This window comes from Pomacea canaliculata, linkage group LG14 (assembly GCF_003073045.1).
Source record: "Pomacea canaliculata isolate SZHN2017 linkage group LG14, ASM307304v1, whole genome shotgun sequence".
NCBI lineage: Eukaryota > Metazoa > Mollusca > Gastropoda > Architaenioglossa > Ampullariidae > Pomacea > Pomacea canaliculata.
The window spans coordinates 6845306-6867397 of NC_037603.1; the positions used below are offsets into that span (position 1 = coordinate 6845306).

A 22092-nucleotide genomic window follows, 5' to 3' on the forward strand; every position below is an offset into this window, starting at 1 on the left:
ACCAGTAGAATATCCTCTTTTATTGAAATGCGCCACAGTCTTATCAAGCCACTGAAAGCTGTGTTTATACCTGGAAAATTAAAGAAAAGAGTTAACCAACTAAGTTAGTCACACAAAATACGTGTCATGATCAATAAACACAGCATAATAAATGAAACGATATATATATAAAAAAAACCCAAAACAAAAAACAAAACTAACGTACAAACCCCAACTCACATTGGCGATGATACTTCCGACATTAGCTTCAGGCCAATAGCAAAGAGTCCAGACACATTTAGCAGGTGTAGCAACCTTGGCAGACGGTCTGCCATATTTTGTGTACTCAGACTGACCAGTTGCCCTCCACGGTCCTCACACCATTGACTGTCAAGGTACCAAGATGAACGTGTATTTACACTCGAAATAGCAATGCAGCGCCCGTCCACCTGAAACACTCCCTGTTTGAATGTGCCATCACCCTGCCAGCAACCACCTTCTGCCTCCTTGTCGTTACAGTCAAACATCAAGATACAGGGAGTGTCCTGCCACATGTCCGGCCAGTCTGTAATCGAGCAGTTCCACCTGTCTCCGGACAGCTCAGCAGGTGGTTGTGACTTGTGTTGATAACTAAAAGTTATTGTAAAGTTCATTTTTGAAAACGCCTGATAACTTTTGAATTCTACGGATACCCAATCGGAATAAAAAGTAAGGGCATGGCAAATATGTTCCGGCCGCTTGCATAAAGGATACGATAAGATGTTGTTGCGTGTGCGGAAGATCATTTGATCAGGGTAGTTCGTTTTTCCACAGAAATACGTACGAAGGATCAGGCGAAGGACAATAATGTTATCTTTTGGAGGCGACAGGATCCTAGAGAATTTTACAAATGGTGGAAAGTTATTTTCTCTCCAATTTGTCATCTCAATCTTGCCTGTAAATCATTTGAAAATACATTTTCATGAGAACAAAAATTGTACTAACTACACTCTTCATTCCTGCACACTTTCCTGTTACTAAACACTGTACTAAGTGTTCAACTGTCTTGAAATAAGACGAACGTACACTTACCTTGCATACCCACAACGCATCACACACACACACAACGCCCCACGAGCCCTCCCCCCCCAACAGCACACCTGCCCTCAGCTTCCCTCCGCCTTCTCACTCGATTGCTTCCTTCAGATGTGTTAATTCTGATGCATCATACTGTGTCCATTAATAGTTTCTCCCTTTTCCAGGTAGTCTGTCATGATTATGCTTTCACGATCTCAAACAATAGAAGTCATCCCCTGGCCACCTGTCTGTACCATGTCCTCTTGGGTATCCTTGGTTGCGATAATTTTCTTTTACAGATATTTTCTGACTGCTCGGACCTCTGTTATGTTTATTTTTGTAGTTGTCGCCCTACCCTTCCCCTTTGTATGGGCTTCACGTGTACAAAGATTAAAAAGAAATGTTTTAGTTTGTCTAGTTTCATAAGAAGTGTTAGTGTGTTACCACAACAAAAAAGTTCAGCTATGGCTATTTTTCTGGGTGAAGATTAGAACGTTTTGAATGACCCTCGTATTTGCACTGACATGGCATCATCTTCTAATTCTTTTTGTTACTAACAAGCTAAGTACACTGCTATTTTAAAGTGTTCACTTATATCTATAGTTTGCGTATCAGAACTCATATTTCCGTTATTTTGACTTTGTTGCTGCAGGCATACACAAATGTCCATCGAAATTCCTATTTGCCGTGGTATCAGCAATAAAAATATTTGATCAACTTTATAGCTTTTCGCTTAAACGCTTGGTTAAATTCTTGCCTAAGACTAAATTGATGCATCTAGTATAAAATGTTTTGAAACAACAAACCTGATGTTGCAGAATCATAGGTAACTTCAAGATGTGGACTGCTGGTCTCTGACAATGTGGCAACCTCTAGTTCCATTCTAAAGGGAAACATTCGTTTCATGATGGGTATAGTAAAGGTCAACTTTATGGTCACGAGGCGAGAGTAGGTAACAAAGGTCTCAGGTAGGTGAAGCGGACAGCCATTGAATATGCTTACATCTTCGTCGTCAAACAGAGTGATGGCAACAGACTGACAATTTATCATCTCGCATTTTACAACCACAGCAGCCACCATCCCTTTGGGAACACTCAGATGCAAGGCACAAAACGAAGTGACATCTGATAAAACTTCATTAGAGTGTTTCGTATTAAAATCCAAAATAATAATGCTCTCGTTGTCACTAATGTGATGACTGACATTGCGGGTATAGCAATTTCTGAATCCTAAATCGAGGGTTGGATGGTCTGTCCTGTGGCGCGTGCTGTGAGAAGAATTGTTTACATTGATTTTACGGGGCATGAAGCTGGTTATGGCAGAGTGGTGAGTGGGAGCAGTCATCCTCCGTGTGCTCGTATCAGCCATCGTCACTATCATGTGGTGAGTCTTGACTCGTTGGTACGAGTTGTCATGGAGTCTGGTGTCGTAGTGCGAGTTTTGATGGTGAACTGCACTGAGTGGAGTGTGAAGTAGTCTTTACACCTCCCCTGATGTGTGCGGTTCATCCCTCCGCTGGCAGTTTGGTGTGAAGGAGCCGGATGTAAAGTGAAAGTAAATGGGATGCTAACGATGGTTGTGATGTTCCTGGACATGACGCCGTGTCGTCTGCTCTGTCTAAAAATAGCAGCTACTCTTGACCCTTTCTGTAGGAACTGGCTAAATGGCTAGGGACAAGGAGCTGACGACCATACTTCAGTATGTTATAATGTCTGTCAAGTTTCTTCATCTTCTTTGTTAAATCCCGTGCTTTATAAAGATATGTAAGAGAATATTTTAGTTTTCTTTTAGAAAAAATACCAAAATAAAATATATTTTCTTTCGTTAATTTTAAGATAAAAATGTTTTTTTCACAGCATCGTTAAAAGCAATAAAACGCGACTCAAGACAACATTTTATTTTCCAGGTAGTAAGCCATACCGTTTTACTTTTGTAGTCTGTCGCATAATTTTTTGTTTTACAGTGGAAATATATTTGTACGTTGTTAGTTCCATTTAAAACATTTTCATTTTCACAAGAAGAAACAAGGTTTACATTCAGTAAGACTGTTTTTGTTCACTCACATTTTAAAATCTTTATTAAAGTATTTAGTGTTATGTAGACCGTGAAAAGAATATTTCCCAAAGAAAATTAGTTTGAAACGAGGAAGCAAGGTTCTTGAATTTATTTATATAAATTTAATTTATTTAAGATATGTCTTTATTTTGTTCAGTTAATTTATGTAAACTACAGTTCCAATCCCTTCAGGTAATTGTCAGTTGAAAACATTTTTCTTGTTTCTAGAAGTAACTGAAAAAAATTCTGTATGTACAACAGCACCGACCTGAAACTTCTAAAAAAAAATAAACTTTAGTATTTTTTCAGTTTCCCAACGGATCAGACAATTCAATGGAACGAAGTTGAGCTAAGAGATTGTGAAAGAGAGAAGAGAGAGGGGAGGGGTGGATGGTTAGGTGGAGAGAAAAATCCTGATTGGCTGTGTGTGAGACGCACGCGCGACATACGTCACTAAGTATCCCAGCAGCAGCCTGGAGGCTGGCAGAATGCAATCAGACCTTGCAGTGTGTTGTCCGGAGACAACCAACTCGTCGCCTGTTCAAAGCCCAGTGTTTCTGTACAAATGTTGTTACCTCGTGAGACTGTCAGATAAGAGAGACAGAGACAGTAAGAGAGAGTGAGGTGAGTGAGAGAGAGAAAGAGAAAAGATGAAGTGACAGAGGTGAAGAGAGAAGACATCACATTCCAGATGCCAGTGTGTTTTGTTGTTGACAATCAGTTCAGTTCAATCTTTTCTCTAAACTGTCGCGTGTATAACTCGAGCTGTTTAAGATGGAGTCGAGCGTTTAGGTCGATGTCTGTGGTTAATGCGGGTCAGAACAGTTTCACCTCCTTGTTCCGATGGACGGTGGTAAGAGTCTACACCTGGATGACAATCAGGTGAGCTCAGCCGCCACCCGGACGGAAATGAACCTACATGAGATGACAGACCAACTGAAAACTGTAACCGCCACCTGTCTGAGGAATGGGAATCCGACCTCATACTTGTGCTTAGTCTTCTCGACAACGAAGAACAGTTTGTGGCCGTCGAGCTCTCTGTCTCTCCCAACCCGGTCCATCGTGCCTCAGCCAGTCCCACACCGTCCCACTTGTAGTGTCTGAGGTCTTGGGTGAGTTGATACATTTTGCAACACTAGTGGAGCGCGCGTATGTTCCTCGTACCGATCGTTGTCCGTAGCATCGTGTTGATTGCTGGCTGGGTGGTGAGCTGGGAATCCTCGGCGACGACGAGCTTCTTAACGACGACTGGCTCTCGGGTGGTAACAGGCTCCTCGGCTTTAATGTCGGCTCCAATAACATTTTTCGCAACCTTTCCCGCTCCCATCCCTCCTGGAGAGTACCAAAAGGGTGTGTGGTGGGTTTCAGACTTGTCCACGATCGATTTAATATGTAGGACTTAATATGTAGGTATTAGGTATTATTGCTGGGAGCTATCATTGCTTCTCTTTCCGGTTTCTTCCCGATTGGCGGCGCCCATTTCCTCTCCAAGTCCCACCACGGACTGTTGGTCGACAGGGTAAGCGCCAGGAAATACAAGACACATTCGTTGTTAATGTCTGCAAAATCCTCGCAGTTTCATCCAAATGTTGCGTACAAGTCATTGAGAGCTAATCCTGATTTGAAAAAGTTGTTACCAGTAAAAAATGTAACAGAATGCAGTTAAACAGAAGGACCCAGTGATGTAAGAACTGATCAATGGCTGGGGCAGTACCAGAGTAACTTTTAGTTTTCCCGGGGACTGCTGGAGGAACAATAACGAGACGGGGAGACGCGCCTTAGAAGGAAACATCAAAGCTTGAGTTGAAATGTGAGAAGACTGGCAGCAACCCATACAAGATGTGACATCGATGCAGAAGAGGAGCGACAACGATAGAGACAGAGAGACTCAATGTCGCGGGATGCACGCTCGCAACCGCTCACACAACCTCACGTGCACACACCCACTCGCTCAGTCACAGGCGGGACACGACATACCCATCAAACCTTTAATGAAGGTAGACCACAACAAAGACGAAATGAACGGTACAAATAGTAACTTTAATCATACGTAGATAAAATAATTGTGGAAAATAGTATAATAAACCTGTTACAAACGAATGTATCATAGACGTAGATGCATGATTGTCTCAAACATATTGCAGGTAAAGCAAGGTAAGCTTATCTACATGCAGGTGTGCTTCATTTTAAAGAAAATAAAATTTTCATCTCTTTTAAAATAAAATGTATAGACCTTTAGTTTGTAGATTGAGAACTTTTTTTAGTCTTCGTGCACTTATGAGGACAACCAAGTTACACAAGGTAGTACGAATTTATTTCTCACCTTCCTACCTTTTCACTTTCTTCTTGATTTGAAATATTGTGAATTGCAGATGTTTAATACCTGTAGATATGTAGCGTTGTATACCTAGACACTCATGAAGTCTTATTTTTAAACTTGTTGGATTTTGATAAGCATAAGATACTCTGTGCTTCGATTGCAGCAGAATTTATCGTCTACTAAAGAAACACGTACGAGTACCGTCCCCTGAATAATCTCCCTTTGTGTCGTCAGCGTTTACAGTGAAGTCAATCCAATCCAATCCAATCATAATATTAATAATATCAGAAGAAGTAAAAGTGATGTTAGATCCAACACCATGTGACGGGATATGGTAAAGCACCTTCTCAACTTTCAGTTGGGTCTTCCTCAAGCACAGAAACTAAATGTGAGAAATGTATGAACTGTGCTTTAGAAACACGCGCACACATACAAAGCGATGATTTTCATACAGACTTCACAGATGAATAAATAATCTGTCAATCGGACTACGGGTGACTGCATAATCAACCATGAATTAGGCGTGTAAAGCTTTGTATAAATGCACAGCTAAAATTACAAACCCTTATATTACATTAGTTTAAAACTGAAAAATTTTGTTCAAATGGTTTATACACATGCTACATCTGCACGCGTTTACTCTTCTCTCTCTATATATATATATATCCCATCTTACTACATTTGTCAGCATTTGAAAATGCGTTTTCATTGGTGTTGATTATACAAAGTATATGAGGTGTACAAAAAGTAGAGGTCACTGATCAAAGCTATAACACTTAAAAAATTAATAAAAACACACAAATATGGTTTTCATATATTTATTTAAATATGTTATCTGTGTACAAAGATTTATATACATATAGACAAGTCAAAATACACGATGAAATACTAAAATAGCATTAATGTGGACAGTGCTACACCGTTCGTGACTTTTGACCGTGAACCATCTTGTTGCATACATCTCGATTAAACGACTGCTTCCAAAGATGGGCGCAGTTTCTGACAACACTGGAAACAAGATTGGTTCAAGAAATCTATGCACTGCATCAGAAGTTGTACTCTGTTATGCATCGGCTTCATCAGCAGGATGGTAGCCGCGACCTGCCGGCTGTCTAGCACGCGCCGCAGGAGGCGCTGGTGCGTCATGAGGACCGTGCAAAGCTCGTCGGTCTCACTCTGGAAGAAGGTGACATCGTCCAAGGTGTCTTCTTGCTCCAGAGTCACGATTTCGTTGAAGTCGACCCGACCACGGAGCTCTTCTTCCGTGTCCTTTAGGGCTTTCTTTGTGTCATTCGCCCACCTAAGCATCACCTGCAGAACGTGGGACATGTCATCGATAAACGCTCGAGCCTTCTCCTCGCGCAGGTCAATAGTCTGTGAATGCTGCTGTACAGGACAGTTGGGATGCGGGGAACTGAGTGAAGAACAAAGTAGATTTTCACACCATTGACAAGTGTCGGGTGTGAGTTCCACTGTGCCGCGAGCGATGGCCTGCAGCACATGGTCTGTTGGCAATGAGTCTGCCACATGCTCTGCCAGGTGATCCGTTTGAAAGTCTGCCAGCTGGCCCACGACAATGGCATGGCGACACAGAGGACAGTCGGCGTTCATCCCTCGGACTTGTAGCCAGGTGATTAAGCAGAAGCGACAGACTATGTGCCCACAAAACATTATCTTGGGCTCCGTGAAGGTGCTCAAGCAGATGGGACACTCGGACTTCTCTGAGCTGACTGACAGCGGTGCTTCCGTCGCGTCCATTCTGTCAAAATAAGTAAATATCAATTAAGTAAATCATATAAAAATAACAGATAAAACAAGACTGTTACTTAATCTTTCATGTTATGCATTTCATATTATTCGAGATTTTATGTAAGGCTGCTTTATTATAGTAGTCGGTTTTCGTCATTTTCAGAAACTTACCTATGAACTTGTAATGAAAAAAAACATAAAGCTTACCTGCGAGTAGCTGCAGTGGTGGTTGGTATTAATGGTAAGAAACCAGCGATGGAGTTGACAGAAGTGAGAGGTAAGTAGTCCTTTGTCTCACCTGGCAGGTAGTTGACTGAATAAGCTTACATCGGACACCGGGTACTCATAAAGATTGGCTAAACCCAGCCCCTTGCTACCTGTTTCTCAGTCACCGACCAATCAACAGTTACCTCTCAGGCCCCGGTCAGTGCTGGACCACGTGGCGTCACGCAGGGGGCGGGGCTTGTGGTGGTGTGCATCCAATAGGACCGAGAGGCGTTAAATAACAACTGTCAAGATCTCAAACCACAACGACTTTTACACCGACAGTGCTGACCAATGTCACTTCTAGGATTTAGTGAGGAAAAACGAAAATTGAAGTTTAGAGAAGACGAAATTGCTTGTTTTGCTCTGATCATCATCGTCATCGTAAACGGAAACTGACCTGATAAACCAACTGATTAAATTCTCCTTTTAATAATACATTTACACATTAGTAAGTATGAACGCGTGCACACGCTCTCTCTCTCACACACACACACATGTTAATCTTCAAGTAACCAAGAAGAACGCTAATTCTCTTCTCTTTTTCTTTTAAAATAAAAATTGTGTAAGGTCTTGTCAGATAGCATCGTCAGTTTATTGCTAGATGACAAGGTTGCTTTTTTGAGATTTCCTGGTTTTTACAGGCACCCAGTTACTTTCTTAGTTTTTTTTGTGTGTGTGTGTGTGTGTGTGTGTGTTTGTTGATTATTGTCTTAGATGAGTGAGTAAGGGCTGTAAGGCCAGGTGGGACTAAATTAAGCAGCTTATGTATTAAACTTTCGCTTCCCGCAGGTAGCACTCACAATACATTTTAATGACCCACAGTCTAATCCTTTTGACCTCCCAGTTGGTGGTACCTGCTATCGCCAGGTGATGCCTGTTAGCTAACCTCCGCCCAAAGCTTCTGGTGATGTAACAAGAGTTAAAAGACAGCCTAACATGCTGATGACACCGCAGCTCCAGGTGAGCGAAGTTTAGTCAAGGGTGTGTGACCACTGGACCGTGGCCTTTAAATCCCCTTAACACCTGGCTGTGTTGTGAGGTGTGACAAGCAGAGGGTTAGACAGTCACCTTCATTAGGCCATGCCCTCGAGGGAGCTTAGCGCGGCCTCTGTTTGATGTGACTACAGCCAGTCACGTGATCGGTGTCAAAGAGAGGGTGAAGGTGAGCGATCTCACCTGGGTGTCCCTCGTGTGACTAAAGTAATTCTCAGCGATCGATGTCAAAGCGTTGGTGAATGAGCTGACGACAGCGACAGCAGCACACACTTTCCCTCTCCCTCCCTACTTCCTCTTTATACCTGCTTCTCACATTACAGTTTAACACATTATATGCTTAAACAGTTCATACCCATTACAATGATGGGGGTGGTCGCTGTCCGGGTGACAGCCCCGTGACAGAGGGAGAGCTGGAGAGAGTCGACTAGCGACAGGATGCAGATGCGCGGATGTGCTTAGGAGGGGTGGAGGATGAAGAGGTGAGGGGGAGAATGAGAGGACACAGCTAGCACCAGCCGACGATTCTTGATAGCTTTGGACTGACGGGTAACTTGAGCAAATAAAGCCGTTTTTACGAACCCTCGCTACTATGCCACTCTCACTACTATGCCACTTTTGCTCGGTCCCGGTAGGTGTCATAATAGCGAGATTTGACTGTATTACGGTCTTCTTTTCATTTTCGGTTGTTGGAGTACAAATCCTTGTTCAGTTGAGTAACCAGCAACAAACTTCAACATGGCGCTTGATCAACCGAACCTTTCTCTACGATCTCTTCAACTAGATTAGTGTCGTACATATGACGTGTCGAGAAATGAATACTAAAGGGAAGAAACTATTGGTACGTCCAAGAGTTGTTTAAGTAGGGGTTACTTCCCCTTAACCGCTGGCGAGAGTAAAAATAAAAGTCAACCGATTATGTATTTTGTGATGTAAGTAGGTAAGGTTTCAGCTGATCAAACGCCATGTTTGTGGTGGTTGCGGGTTATTCAATGAGACATGGATTTGTACTCCAACAGTTTCAATTTGCAATAAATAGTAAGTAATATTTAAATTCTCATGTCAATTCTAATAAAATGTATGTTTGTTTGGAACTGCATGTTTGTATATAATTTTTTTAATAATTTTTTGAAAATTTTTTTACGTTTGACTTACTTTCCCAGTCTTCAGCCCAAAGTCGCACGTAGCGAATGTTTTTGGTTTTTTTTCTTCTCTCTGGCTGTTAAAGGTAAGTAATCCATAGTTCCCAAAGGCTTCAGTAGTTCCCTCATTTATGTGCTCATTCATTTACGCACAAAGCGATGTGCTGTATAATGCTACTTATAGAATGCCACACAAAATCATGCAATACCAGATTTGTGGAACACCCCCTCCATCTCCCAATATAAGGGCAGAAGAAATTACCATCTAGATCCGCGGCTCTCAAACGGTGGGGCGCCCCCCCTCCCGGGGGGGGGGGGGTAGCGACGAGCTTCAAACGGGGGGCGCGCAGGTGGTCATTTTTTAAAAGTTTCTTATACAGGTATTAGTGAAATTAGCTTACATTGCTGGCTAAGGGGGGCGCGCGGACATACCTTTGTTCGTCAGGGGGGCGTCACAAGTAAAAGGTTGAGAATCGCTGATCTAGATGGTGAACCGCGCTAAAGGGCTTACCTAGATCATCATTTCATCTGCTATTGTTTTCACAACAGGTCTGTGCTCTTGCCAATCAAAAAAAGGACCCCCATCGTAAGGCAAAGATAACTAAAAGACGCTGACAGAAAACATGTACTGATACAGCATCGGGGCGAAAGTTGCCCGTGATGGGAGTAACGACTCTACCCTCAGCATCAGGGCATGGTCACGTGTCCACTAGCTTGCGTGCACTCTCAGGAGGGATAAAGGTTAAGGGAGCTTACCCTGACAGACAACCGTCCGAAGTGGGGCTTGGAGAGGAGACAGCCAAACAGAGATTGAGAGAAGCAATGATGGTTTACAACAGTGATGCCCAACCTTTTTCGGTCTGCGGGCCATACACATTTCCGACATGCGTGTCACGGGCCGCTTCACCGCAAAAATACAAAAAAAAAATAAAAAAAAATAGAGCAGATACCATTTTTTATTAGAAACAAGTTGTACTTACCATTAATTATGTAGTAATTAGTGGGATATTTGAAGTTGTTTACCCGAAACCAACTTCTGAATGTCCGGCTGCCTCGTAGAGACACCAAGTCGGAGCGCTAAATCGAAAACTTCGTCCATCGAAAAAAAAAGATTGAGAGACGCCCTTACGTACGGATAAATACTTCTTCTTCCCTTTTTTTTCCCTTTTTTTAGGTCTTTTTTTATTACTAAAATGCCGATTTCCTGCACTGTTGGTAGAAGTTTCGCGGGCCGGATGGCACCGCGTCGCGGGCCGGATATGGCCCGCGGGCCGTAGGTTCGGCATCCCTGGTTTACAACAATGGAATTCACTTACTGAAAAGATCGCGGACCAGTCTAAAAACGACCGTTGGCCCCTCTAGTACTCTCTAGGAGGGTAAGGGGAGAGTAGCGCAAGTATGTTACCGGAGCCGACATTAAAGCCGAGGAGCCTGTTATCACCCGAGAGCCAGTCGTCGTTAAGGAGCTCGTCGTCAGGGTTACTGTCTCTGTCTCTCTAAGCTGACAGTCTCACGAGGTAACAACATTTGTACAGAAACACTGGGCTTTGAACAGGCGACGTGTTGGTTGTCTCCGGACAACACACTGCAAGGTCTGATTGCATTCTGCCAGCCTCCAGGCTGCTGCTGGGATACTTAGTGACGTGTGTCGCGCACGCGCCTCACACACAGCTAATCAGGATTTTTCTCTCCACCTAACCACCCACCCCCTTTTCACTCTTCTCTCTTTTACAATCTCTTAGCTCATTGTTGCTACAATGGATATACTCCCAAGAAACTGAAAGAAGACAAAAGTTTTTTTTTTAAAGTTACAGGGCGTTGCTGATGTACATTTACACTATTGTCAGTCACTGCTAGTAACAAAAATATTTTCAAGTGGCAATAAAACGTTTGTACCTGTAGATTAAGAAAATTTTTTTGAACTGAAGAAACAATTATTTATATTAAATTAAATGAACCAATTAAAGAACCTTCGCTTCAAAGTAATTTTCCTCCGTCTATATAAAATTAAATATTGTTAGATAGAATTTAAAATCTGAGTGAACAAAAAAGGGACAAAAGGGAGGATGTCTTATTGCAGGGTTATTTTTATTGTTAACGTTAAATGTTCTAAACTGAAGAATTAACACAAAACTTTAATAGTTTTACTGTAATAGGAGAAATTGTGTGGCTGAGACTAGGAAAGAAAAACGATCTGGTTTTGCATAATGGGAAATGAAGTGTGGTCTTGAGTCTTGTTCTGTTGCTTTAACACTGCTGTCAATTTTGTTAAAATAATTTTTGTATTTGAAAACTAACTGAAGAATTTTTTTGTTTCTAAAACAGAAGTAAAATATTTTCTTAGATATCTTTATAACGCAGGGTACTTAACAAGGAAGTCGCAGGAACTTCACAGACATTGTAACATACTTTAAGATGGTCGTCAGCTCCTTGTCTCTAACACTTTAGTCAGTTCCTAAAGAAAGGGTCAAGAGTAGCTGCTAAGAAGAGACACTGGCCACCCACGGTCCTGTTTATTTTCAGAGCAGACGACTCGTCGTCATGTCCAGGAACATCACAACCATCGTTAGCATCCTTTACTTTCACTTTACATCCGGCTCCTTCACACAAACTGTCAGCGGAGTGATGAACCGCACCACATCAGGGGAGGTGAGCCTCACTCCACACAGTGCAGTTCACCATCACAACTCGCACTACGACACCAGACTCCATGACAACTCGTACCACACGAGTCAAGACTCACCACATTATAGTGACGATGGCGATACGAGCACACGGAGGATGACTGCTCCCACTCACCACTCTGCCATCCAGCTTCATGGTAAACAAGTAAACAATTCGTCGACAAGGCACAGACCATCCAACCTCAATTTAGGATTCAGAAATTGCTATAACCGCAATGTCAGTCATCACATTAGTGATAACGGGGGCATCATCAACTGGGATTTGAATGCGAACGAGTTGTATAAACTTTCGTCAGATGTCACTTCGTTTTGTGCCTTACATCTGAGTGTTCCCCAAGGGATGGTGGCTGCTGTGCACATCAATTTCTCGCATGCAAATTGTCAAGCGGCTAACATCACCCTGCTGGACGACAAAGATGTCATCCTATTTTCTAAATGTTACCTTGGGTTACCTTCGAAATTTATTACCTACTCTCGACTCATGACCTTTAATTTGACCGTTAATTTAAATTTCCTGAGAACATGGCATCCTTTCAATATGACTATAAACATCACCACATTGTCAGAGACCAGTCGCCCACAGCTTGAATTAACCTTTAAAACTTCAACATCAGGTTTGTTATTTTAGTATTGTTGTATATTATTAGATGTATCATTGCAGTTTTAGACAAGATGTATTGACATGTTTTGCGAAAAGCCAATCAAGTTAATAAAATACTTTATTTGCACTATTAATTGCGGCTCCAATAGTAAATATGAGTATTGGAGGTTAGTTGTTCGTATTGTAAGCCTGCAGCAACAAAGTCAATATAACGGCGATATGAGGTTTCAATCACAAGTTATTCACATCAGCTAACTCTTCAAAAAAAAACCAACCAAAAAAAAAAAAAACAACCAAAAAAAAAAAAACCTTGCATCGCCTGCTAATAACAAAAAGAATGAGAATGAGAAGCAGACACAGTATCAGTACGAATACTAATGCTCAGTGGTCATCTGCAATTTCCTTTTGGTCCCTTTGTCCACACCGCCTCACACCATAACTGTGCACATCTCGTGTCTTCAAACTCCTTCTAGAAATGTCTTCCGTCACACTGAGATCGCATGTGCACGCATGAGTGAGCTACGTGTGTGTTTGTGTGTGTGTGTTTCTATTCGCTTTGCCAGCTTTTTGTATTTGTATCCACTTGCCAAAAAGTAACTTTTAATTTATAAATACAGGGATATGTATAAAATAAATCAGTGATTATCATCCACATTCCATTTGTCTCTCTATCCGATAGACACAATTAAGAAATAGGATTGAAGCAGGAGCAATAAGGCTATAGTATAAGGTTCTATTTATTATTTAATACATTATTCAGCGTCTTGTCTAGTTCACACTCTCCTCCTGCTGAAGTTTTACCTCCCTTATTAGTCTGGTATCATCAGGTGAGTAGACTGAATGTTCATGTACTAGACCGAGATTCTGTTTACCTTTTTTTAAGCCGAACGCACTACCAACGGCGACTATAAGGCTAGTAAGTGTAAATAGAGATTACCCGAGGGTTAGTTGACTTTGTACACACGTGCAGAGTCTGATATTGTTTTCTAGTGTTTGACTGTTCTAAGAACACTTACTAGATATACTAATGTCTGTATATAATTTAGTCCAATGAAGACCTGTCGTGATAAACACGTTTAAACATTGTAAAACACAGATAGCACTTACAAGTGTTTAGTAACAGCAACGTGTGCAGGACTGAAGAGTGTAGTAAACACTGTTTTGGTGTCAGTACAAAAATATTTTCAAATGATTTACAGGCAGCATCGAGATGAAAAATTGGAAAGATGACTTTTTACCATTTGTAAAGTCCTCTGTGCACCTGAAGGCTCAAAACGACAACATTATTGTCCTTCGTCTGATCCTTCATGCATATAGCTGCATGAACCTAAATTATAACTATGTTCCTGATCACGTGACGTTCCGCACAGACAACAACACCTTAACATATGAATTGTGCTTCTTACTAGGCAATAGTTGTCGTGCCCTTACATTTTATACTGGATGGGTATCCATAGAATTTAAAGCTTATCATCACCAGACTGTAGAAAGGAATTTCACGATGACGTTTGATTTTCACCACAAGTCACAACCACCTGTTGAACTGTCCGGAGACAGGTGGAACTGTTCGGTTACAGACTGGCCGGACATGTGGCAGGACACTCCCTGTATCTTGATGTTTGACTGTAACGACAAGGAGGCAGAAGGTGGTTGCTGGCAGGGTGATGGCACATTCAAACAGGGAGTGTTTCAGGTGGACGGGCGCTGTATCGGTATTTCACGTGTAAATCAAACCTCGACTTGGTCCCTTGAGAACCAATGGTGTCAGGAGCGTGGAATGCAACTGGTCAGTCTGATTACACCAAACATGAAACGCCGTCTCCCGAGGTTGTTACTGCTGCTAGATGTGTTTGATGTCTTTTCCATCGGCCTGAAGTCAGTGTCGCAAGTATCATCACCGATGTGAGTTTGTTTTTGAGGGGTTGGTAGATATGTGATCGTGTCATGACGTCTGCTGTGTTTCATCGATGATGACCTATCCTTTATATCACTAACTTATTAATATTTGATTTTTTTATTTTCAGGTATAAACACAGTTTACAGTGGTTTGATAACACTGTCGTACATACCACGAACAAAAAGTATGCTGTAGGTCGACAATTTTGTTACTTTAGCGATCTTACGTATAATTATATGAACTATGTGGACGTTTATATTAATATGCTCCAAAAGAACTGTCAGGATATTGTTTTAATTGGTTGTCGCATTTGCCAAAGTCCGGTTACCTTTAGACAACAACAGCTACCAACGATTTCTACACCACAACCTTCTGACAGACTCTCAAAGGTCAGAAACAACCCAGTCCTGTGTTCGCGGGCATTTTCATTACAAACTAGCAATCTTGAAATACAATTTAATTGACTTCGTTGCATAAACCATTTAATCTATTCTATATACCAGTCAATTAATAATTACATGGTAAAACAAAGCAAAATATTATACATTGTGAAAAATAATGTACATGTACAAATAACTTTATTTCTAGATTATATCAGGGTGTGATAGTTTATTGTTGTTGTAATACCTGATGATGTCATTGCTGTAGATATCACGGTGTGATAGTTTATTGTTGCTGTACTACCTGATGATGTCGTTGCTGTAGATATCAGCGGTGTCTAAACTTCAAACATCCAATGTCCACCAGGCTGCGTACATCCGATGCCCCGCTAATCACTTCACTCACGTGTTCCTGGCTTGTGATGGCGCCTCTGCCTGTTGGTCTGGTAACTATGGCGACACGACTTCATGTTCGGCACCACTGACGTCACTTCCGCCGTTCTTCAGGTGCAGCGGTGTGCAGGATAGCGTCCCCTACACGTTAGTGTGTGACCATCGGCCTGACTGTAAAGACGGGAGTGACGAGGACTTCTGCGTCTTCCCAGTTTGTGATAATCCATCGTCTGTCCTGTGCAGCGGTAGAAAAGGTTTATTTTCATATTTTCTTAATTAAAATTAAAAGTGACAGAAAATAAAGTTTAAGATTTAATTTTAAATAAGTGAACTGATGTCTTGAATGACATCCACTTATATTTTAATATTCTTGGAATTATAGATAATTATACTTATATTAAAAAGGGAGCTCCATTTTCTAATACCAGAAAGTTTTCTTCGCTTGCAAACGAAAAAAAAAACTGTAACTAATGATATAGAAACAGCAACTTAATAAAGGGAAAACATTTTCCATCTCTTATTCGCCAATTGGTACTTAAAGTATTTGGAAGATCCTCAGTTTCCGCGCTGCCAGCATCAGGACAAAGAAAAATTTGAGATAAAGATTATGCACGTTTTCTACTGATTTAAATTACCAACTGTATAGTTCGGCCCTCATGTCCAAATAAAGTTTGCTATTATAGCTATTACGATTTTAATGTTTGCTTAATTTGCTCCTAAATGCATATCTGGACAAAAAGTAAAAGCTAAGTCTGAGGCAGGTTGCTTGTAAATGTCTTCTTTCCAAATGTTTGTAATAACAAAGTTTGTGTTGTGGGCAGTGTGTTGATCGAAGCAAAGTCTGTGACGATCAAGTGGACTGTGATGACTACAAAGACGAAGACTTTTGTCACTGTAGTATTTTTTCGGCAGATTTTTTCTATTCGAATTTGGTTGCTACACCACCTGCAAGACTTAATTTTAAAAAAGGGCTGTTCACTTTTACTGATTACAACTCGTCTGACACATCGGCGTTTACTTGTCCTGATTCCGACTTCACGTGCGCCAGTCTACATCAGGTTTGTCTTCCTGTCTACCTCCGTTGTAATGACATGTACGACTGTCCTGGTCACGAAGACGAGGCGGCATGTGACAGGTACACGTGTCCAGGCTTCTACCGTTGTCACGGCTCTCAGGTGTGTGTTCACGAGAGTCACGTGTGTGACGGGACGTACCATTGTCCACAGCGTGATGATGAAATACTGTGTAATGAAACATGTCCGCACAACTGTGTCTGCCATGGCTGGGAATTCATTTGTTCTGACATTTTCCATGCTGCTGACTATTCTAACATTCGATATCTTGATGCCAGCGGGACCTTGATGACCCTCGCTGACATGTGGAACAACACCTTCCTCGTTCATCTCAGTCTAGTCAAGTGTAATCTGACTGAACTGCATGAAGTCGTCTTGCCTAATCTTAGAACCCTGGATCTGAGCAACAATGAGTTAACATTTATAAATAACAGGCATTTTTCTGGTCTAATAAATTTAAATTATCTGAAGATAAGTATCAATCCTTCTAGAAGGATTTTATTTGCACAGTTTAGTTTACCAAAATTCTCTGAAATTTTTTGACATATCGCATGTTACAATAACAGAAATTGATTTTGAAATATTTAGTCTTCTTCTCAACTTTAACGACTTTAAATCTCTCTGGTAGTCAGATTAATCACGTGACAGGAAAAGGCTTTCATAAAATGAATAATCTGCGCGTGCTAGATCTTCGCCAGTGCCCCATCACTGTGTTCCCAAAGGAAATATTCCAGGCTCTGTCCGACTGGAGACTGTTTATGCTGACAACTACAAGCTGTGCTGTCCGGTGACACTACCCCGAGGGTTCAACGTGCTCAACTGTCACGCTCCCTCCGATGAAGTGTCTTCCTGTGACGATCTGCTGCGCTCCAACCTGTACCGCGTGGCACTCGCCATCTTTGCCTCGCTGGCCTTACTAGGAAATGTCGGCACACTGCTTTACCGCTTCATCTTCCACAACAGCACAGGTAACGTGGGCTACGATGTCTTTGTCACCAACCTGTGTGTGGCCGACTGTCTCATGGGTGTGTATTTACTCATCATCGGTGTGGCCGATCACAGGTACAGAGGCTCTTACTTGTGGGAGGACATGGAGTGGAGAAACAGCGGTTTGTGCAAGACTGCAGGCTTCACGTGTTTGTTGTCCATGGAGATATCTGTCTTTATCATCTTTCTAATCACTACTGACCGCTTTTTGGTTCTTCGTTTCCCTTTTAGTTCCTTTCATTTTAGAAAACGTTCAGCACAGCTTACATGCGGACTTGTGTGGCTGGCAGGTGTGACCTTAGCTGTGACCCCTTGTCTTCCTATGACGTCACACTGGCAGTTTTACAGCCAGACTAGTATTTGTATTCCACTTCCTACGTCGAGGGTAGATTTTCCTGGTCGTAAGTATTCTTTTATCGTCATGGTTGTCTTGAATTTTATTTGTTTTCTTTTCATTTTTATCGGCCAGGTGTTAATTTACTTGTCTATACGCGCGACCTCCATGTGTGTGTCCAGCACATCCAAAGCTACTCAAGACATTACTGTAGCACGACGGCTAATCACTGTAGTGATGTCGGACTTTGTTTGCTGGTTTCCTGTGGGTTTGACGGCAATTCTCGCCACCTATGACTTTCCCATCTCGGGAGAGGTGAATGTGGCGATGGCTATTTTTATTTTACCTGTAAACTCGGCGCTGAACCCCTTCCTTTACACCTTTAACATTTACTTGGAGCGACGACGGCGTGCTAGAGAAGAAGAAAGACAGAAACGAATCATTTGTCAACTGAAAGCCGCCAAAGATTTACCACAGGTTAATGTTAAAGAATAAAATGAAACTTTTTGCAGTTTACTTTATTAAGGCAGCGGTTGTTAGTACTGAAAGAGTCATAATCACTCTTTTTTATTGTGTAAGCACCTTTTTGGAATTATAGTCTTCTCTCTATTCTCTCTTTTGCAGTTCCAAGTGCTCGCAAAAAACTTTCAGTCATATTATTAGCTGTTTTTGTATTTATTAAGTTTTTAACAGTTGTAATTTTCATTAATTTTGTGTTTTTTTTTGTTGTTGAAAATTTCCAATTCTGTTTGTATTCTCCAGTCACTGATTTCTGTTTAATTGCATCTTGTGCTGAAATGGGTAGGCTAATCTGTCTCATTAATTATTTCTGTGTTATTCCTTAAATTTAATGCATTTATTTAAATAAATGTTTTAATAAGTACTAAATAATACTACAAAGGTGTGAAATGGCCAGAATTTAAACATTGATATTTCATTACTGAGAAAAAATAACTACTGTCCGACATCAGGGGTATATGGAATAACAGCAGAGATGTTGAAAGCAGATGTGAATGTGACAGCTCCCATGCCTGACTGAAATCTTCAGGCAAGTTTGGGAATCAGGACAGCTCCTAATGCGTGGAAGACAGGGCTCATGTTCAAGTTACCCAAGAAAGGATATCTTGGAGACAGGAATAAATGGAGGGGTATAACACTTCTTTCCTTCACCACAAGGTCTTCATCAGTATTGTTTGTCAAGACTGACGCCAACTCTTGATAAAGACCTTCGAACACAGCAAGCAGGATTTCGCCCTGAACAGAGCAACGAGTGGAACACACCGCTGTACATCAGTTTCATCAACCTGGAGAAGACTTTTGACCGAGAGTCCTTAACGATGATCCTGAGCATTATGGAGTCCCTGCAAACATGTTCAGGTCATTGCAATGCTGTACAGCCATTTCAAATCCCAGGTTGTCTGTGACACAGAGCTCACAGACCCTTCAACGTCAGTACCTGGGGGGAAGCAGGGTTGAATTCTGTGCCGTTCCTCTTCATCCTGGCCATGGACTGTAGCATGAAGATTTCCACCGACAGTGAGAGGAGAGGGATCAGATGAACCGCGATTATGATAGCAACATCAACGCTAGAAGACATGGACTTTGCTGATGACATTGCCCTGTTGTCACACTGCCACCAAGGTAAACAGGAAGAAACAAATGCCTTCTCAGAAACAACTGGAAACCTTGGCTTGAAGGTCAGCGCAACGGAAACGAAGTGAACGACAGAGTCCAAGATAGAATCAAACTAAATGGAGAAGAGACTGAGGAAGTTGACAGTTTTACTTATCTTGGGTCGAAAATGTCAAACACCGGGGATGCGGAGGTGGAGATTCAAGCAAGACTGGCGAAAGCTTGGAGAAGAACAGTGGAAAGGAGATGAAGAGGAAAGAGATGGACATGGGGTCAACTGGACTGGTTCAGCCGATCGACATCAGTGGCGGACTCTGGTTGAGGCCTTATGTGCAACCTGATGCTCTAAGAAGAAAAGATAGATAGTCCGACAAATATAAAAAAATATTTAAAGTATAATCAAAACTGAAAGACGTCGGTAATATTGCACGTTTTTTAGTTTAGAAAAAAGGAGACACCTGTCTTCTCTGGAATGTTTGGAATATTTATGTACGTGTGTTTTCTGTTTTGCTTATAATTGTATAATACAGATGTCCTGCCCACCGTAGACGAAGCATAGCAGAAAGACGGGTACATTGAGCATTACTGTTAATAATGCAGACATTTATAATACAAATATGACTATCAATAATACAGAGATCACTCCCAATAATATAGATATGACTGTTACTACTACTACTACTAAGAATAAAAACAATACAGATATGAATGTCAAGATAACTGCTTAGTTCAGTACAAGTCAGCAAGGCCGCACAAAGTGTGTGTGTGCATAATGAAGTGATCTGTATATATATATATATGTATAATCGGCGTTTTCAAACAACAACAATAATATAATGAAATATGTGCATAGTTCATACTCACACTCTAGGATGCTCTAAGCGGTTAAAATAAGAATGAGACATGGACAGCAGACGAGGGACAGAAGAATAAAAACAGTTCTGACGACAAATAAAAGAGAAATATAGAAAACGTACGTGTTTAGTGGTTGTGCCTCGATTTGGATAAAAGTGTTGGACCTTCATGTTTACACGTGCTTCTGATGAGTTTCTTTCTCTCCTGTTTGCTACAGGTCTGCATATAATGTATATAATGTACATAATGTTTATAATATTATTTATATTATGTTATTTATATAATGTTATATGTAATGTTATTTGAAGTTATTTAAAGTACGAACTGTTCACATCTATTGGCTGTAGTCCAGTCGCCTGCTTCACTCGCCTCGGTTGCGATGTTGAACTGCAGTGAGTAAACTGAAGTGATGATCACACTTTTACAGTTTGATTGATAACATTTCTGTATATTCTCAAGATTACTCAATATCTTCCCAGTATTCTCCCGTGTCACTAAACTACTTCTCTGTAGTCGTGGCCCTTACATCTACAGTGATCTCCCTTTACTGGTGGAACTCACCGAGTCCTCGCGTTGTTCTTCCTTCTACATCTTTGTTACTATTTTGTTAACTTGTTAATCACTTCATTAGTCTGTCCTGCTCATCAGACTTTGTTGATTTGTTTTTAACTAATTAGTCGTCGTTACTATTACAGATGCTTCTTTGTCCTATCATCATCGTTGACTAGCTGTCTGTTTCTTCATATTTTTCACATTAATCTAGTTTTTGTTTCAAACTGTTAGTGATGACTTCACTATGAGTATTATTATATGTTTTTAAATTACATCTTAATAAATTAACTATTAGGTGAATGATGATGATGATGATGATGATGATGATGAATGATGATGATGATGATGATGATGATGATGATGATGGTATGTGATTTTATTATGCTTTTACCGTCTATAGTTGGGGACTGTAATTTTCTCATCCCCCTATCCCCCACCATCTCTCTCTCTCTCTGCACACCACAGGCTCTACAATGGCGGCCAAAGCTTTTCTTCAACATTTTTGTTCTCACAAAAGTTTTCTCAGATTTCGATTGAAGCTTTTATTCTTCTCTGTCACGCACGTCCCGAAACTCCTCTATTGTTCCTAAGGCCCGTGTAAAACTGCCATTGTACCCTTCCAGCAGGTGAGCAGGTCTGACGTCATGTGGTCTTTGTGTTTCACTTGCACCCTGAAGATGATTTTGGTCGTTAACAAGTAATGAAACAGCACGACCTGTTTAATGCCTGAAGTTTTGTTTTATTTATAATGCTGCAACATTCCTGAACATGTAACGACTGTGTGGATGTACAGGTAACGGGAGTGGTGAAGTGGCTCAAGCTCTGCCCCACAGGACCGCTCACCTGTCAGTTTGATGTCATTTTAGCAGTTAACTGCCAGATGCTCCGCCTTCTCTAGTGACGTCATGACCAATGTCAATTGCTGCACTAAAATACTTGCAGGAAGAGTTACTTCTCCTGACTTCGGACAAACAACGTGTCTGGTAACAACAAGTTTATTGACCTCAAACTAACCGAAGCCTTAACCAGAAATTTTTTTTGTTTGTTTGGTTTTTTTTTCTTGTTTTTGACCACTAAGAGCACCTGTGGGTGTGTAGAAAAGACGAGGACATTAATGTAATAAAGAAATCTGACCAAAAGGTT

At 41.2% G+C, this 22092-nt stretch overlaps 1 protein-coding gene across 1 annotated transcript; it reads right to left on the reverse strand.

Annotated features, from left to right (window-relative positions):
* Positions 1-6376: 6376 nt before the first annotated feature.
* Positions 6377-7168, reverse strand: LOC112555572 (E3 ubiquitin-protein ligase TRIM17-like). Its single transcript, XM_025224007.1, has one exon. It carries the CDS (start codon positions 7166-7168, stop codon positions 6377-6379), a length of 792 nt encoding a protein of 263 aa, XP_025079792.1.
* Positions 7169-22092: the final 14924 nt, after the last annotated feature.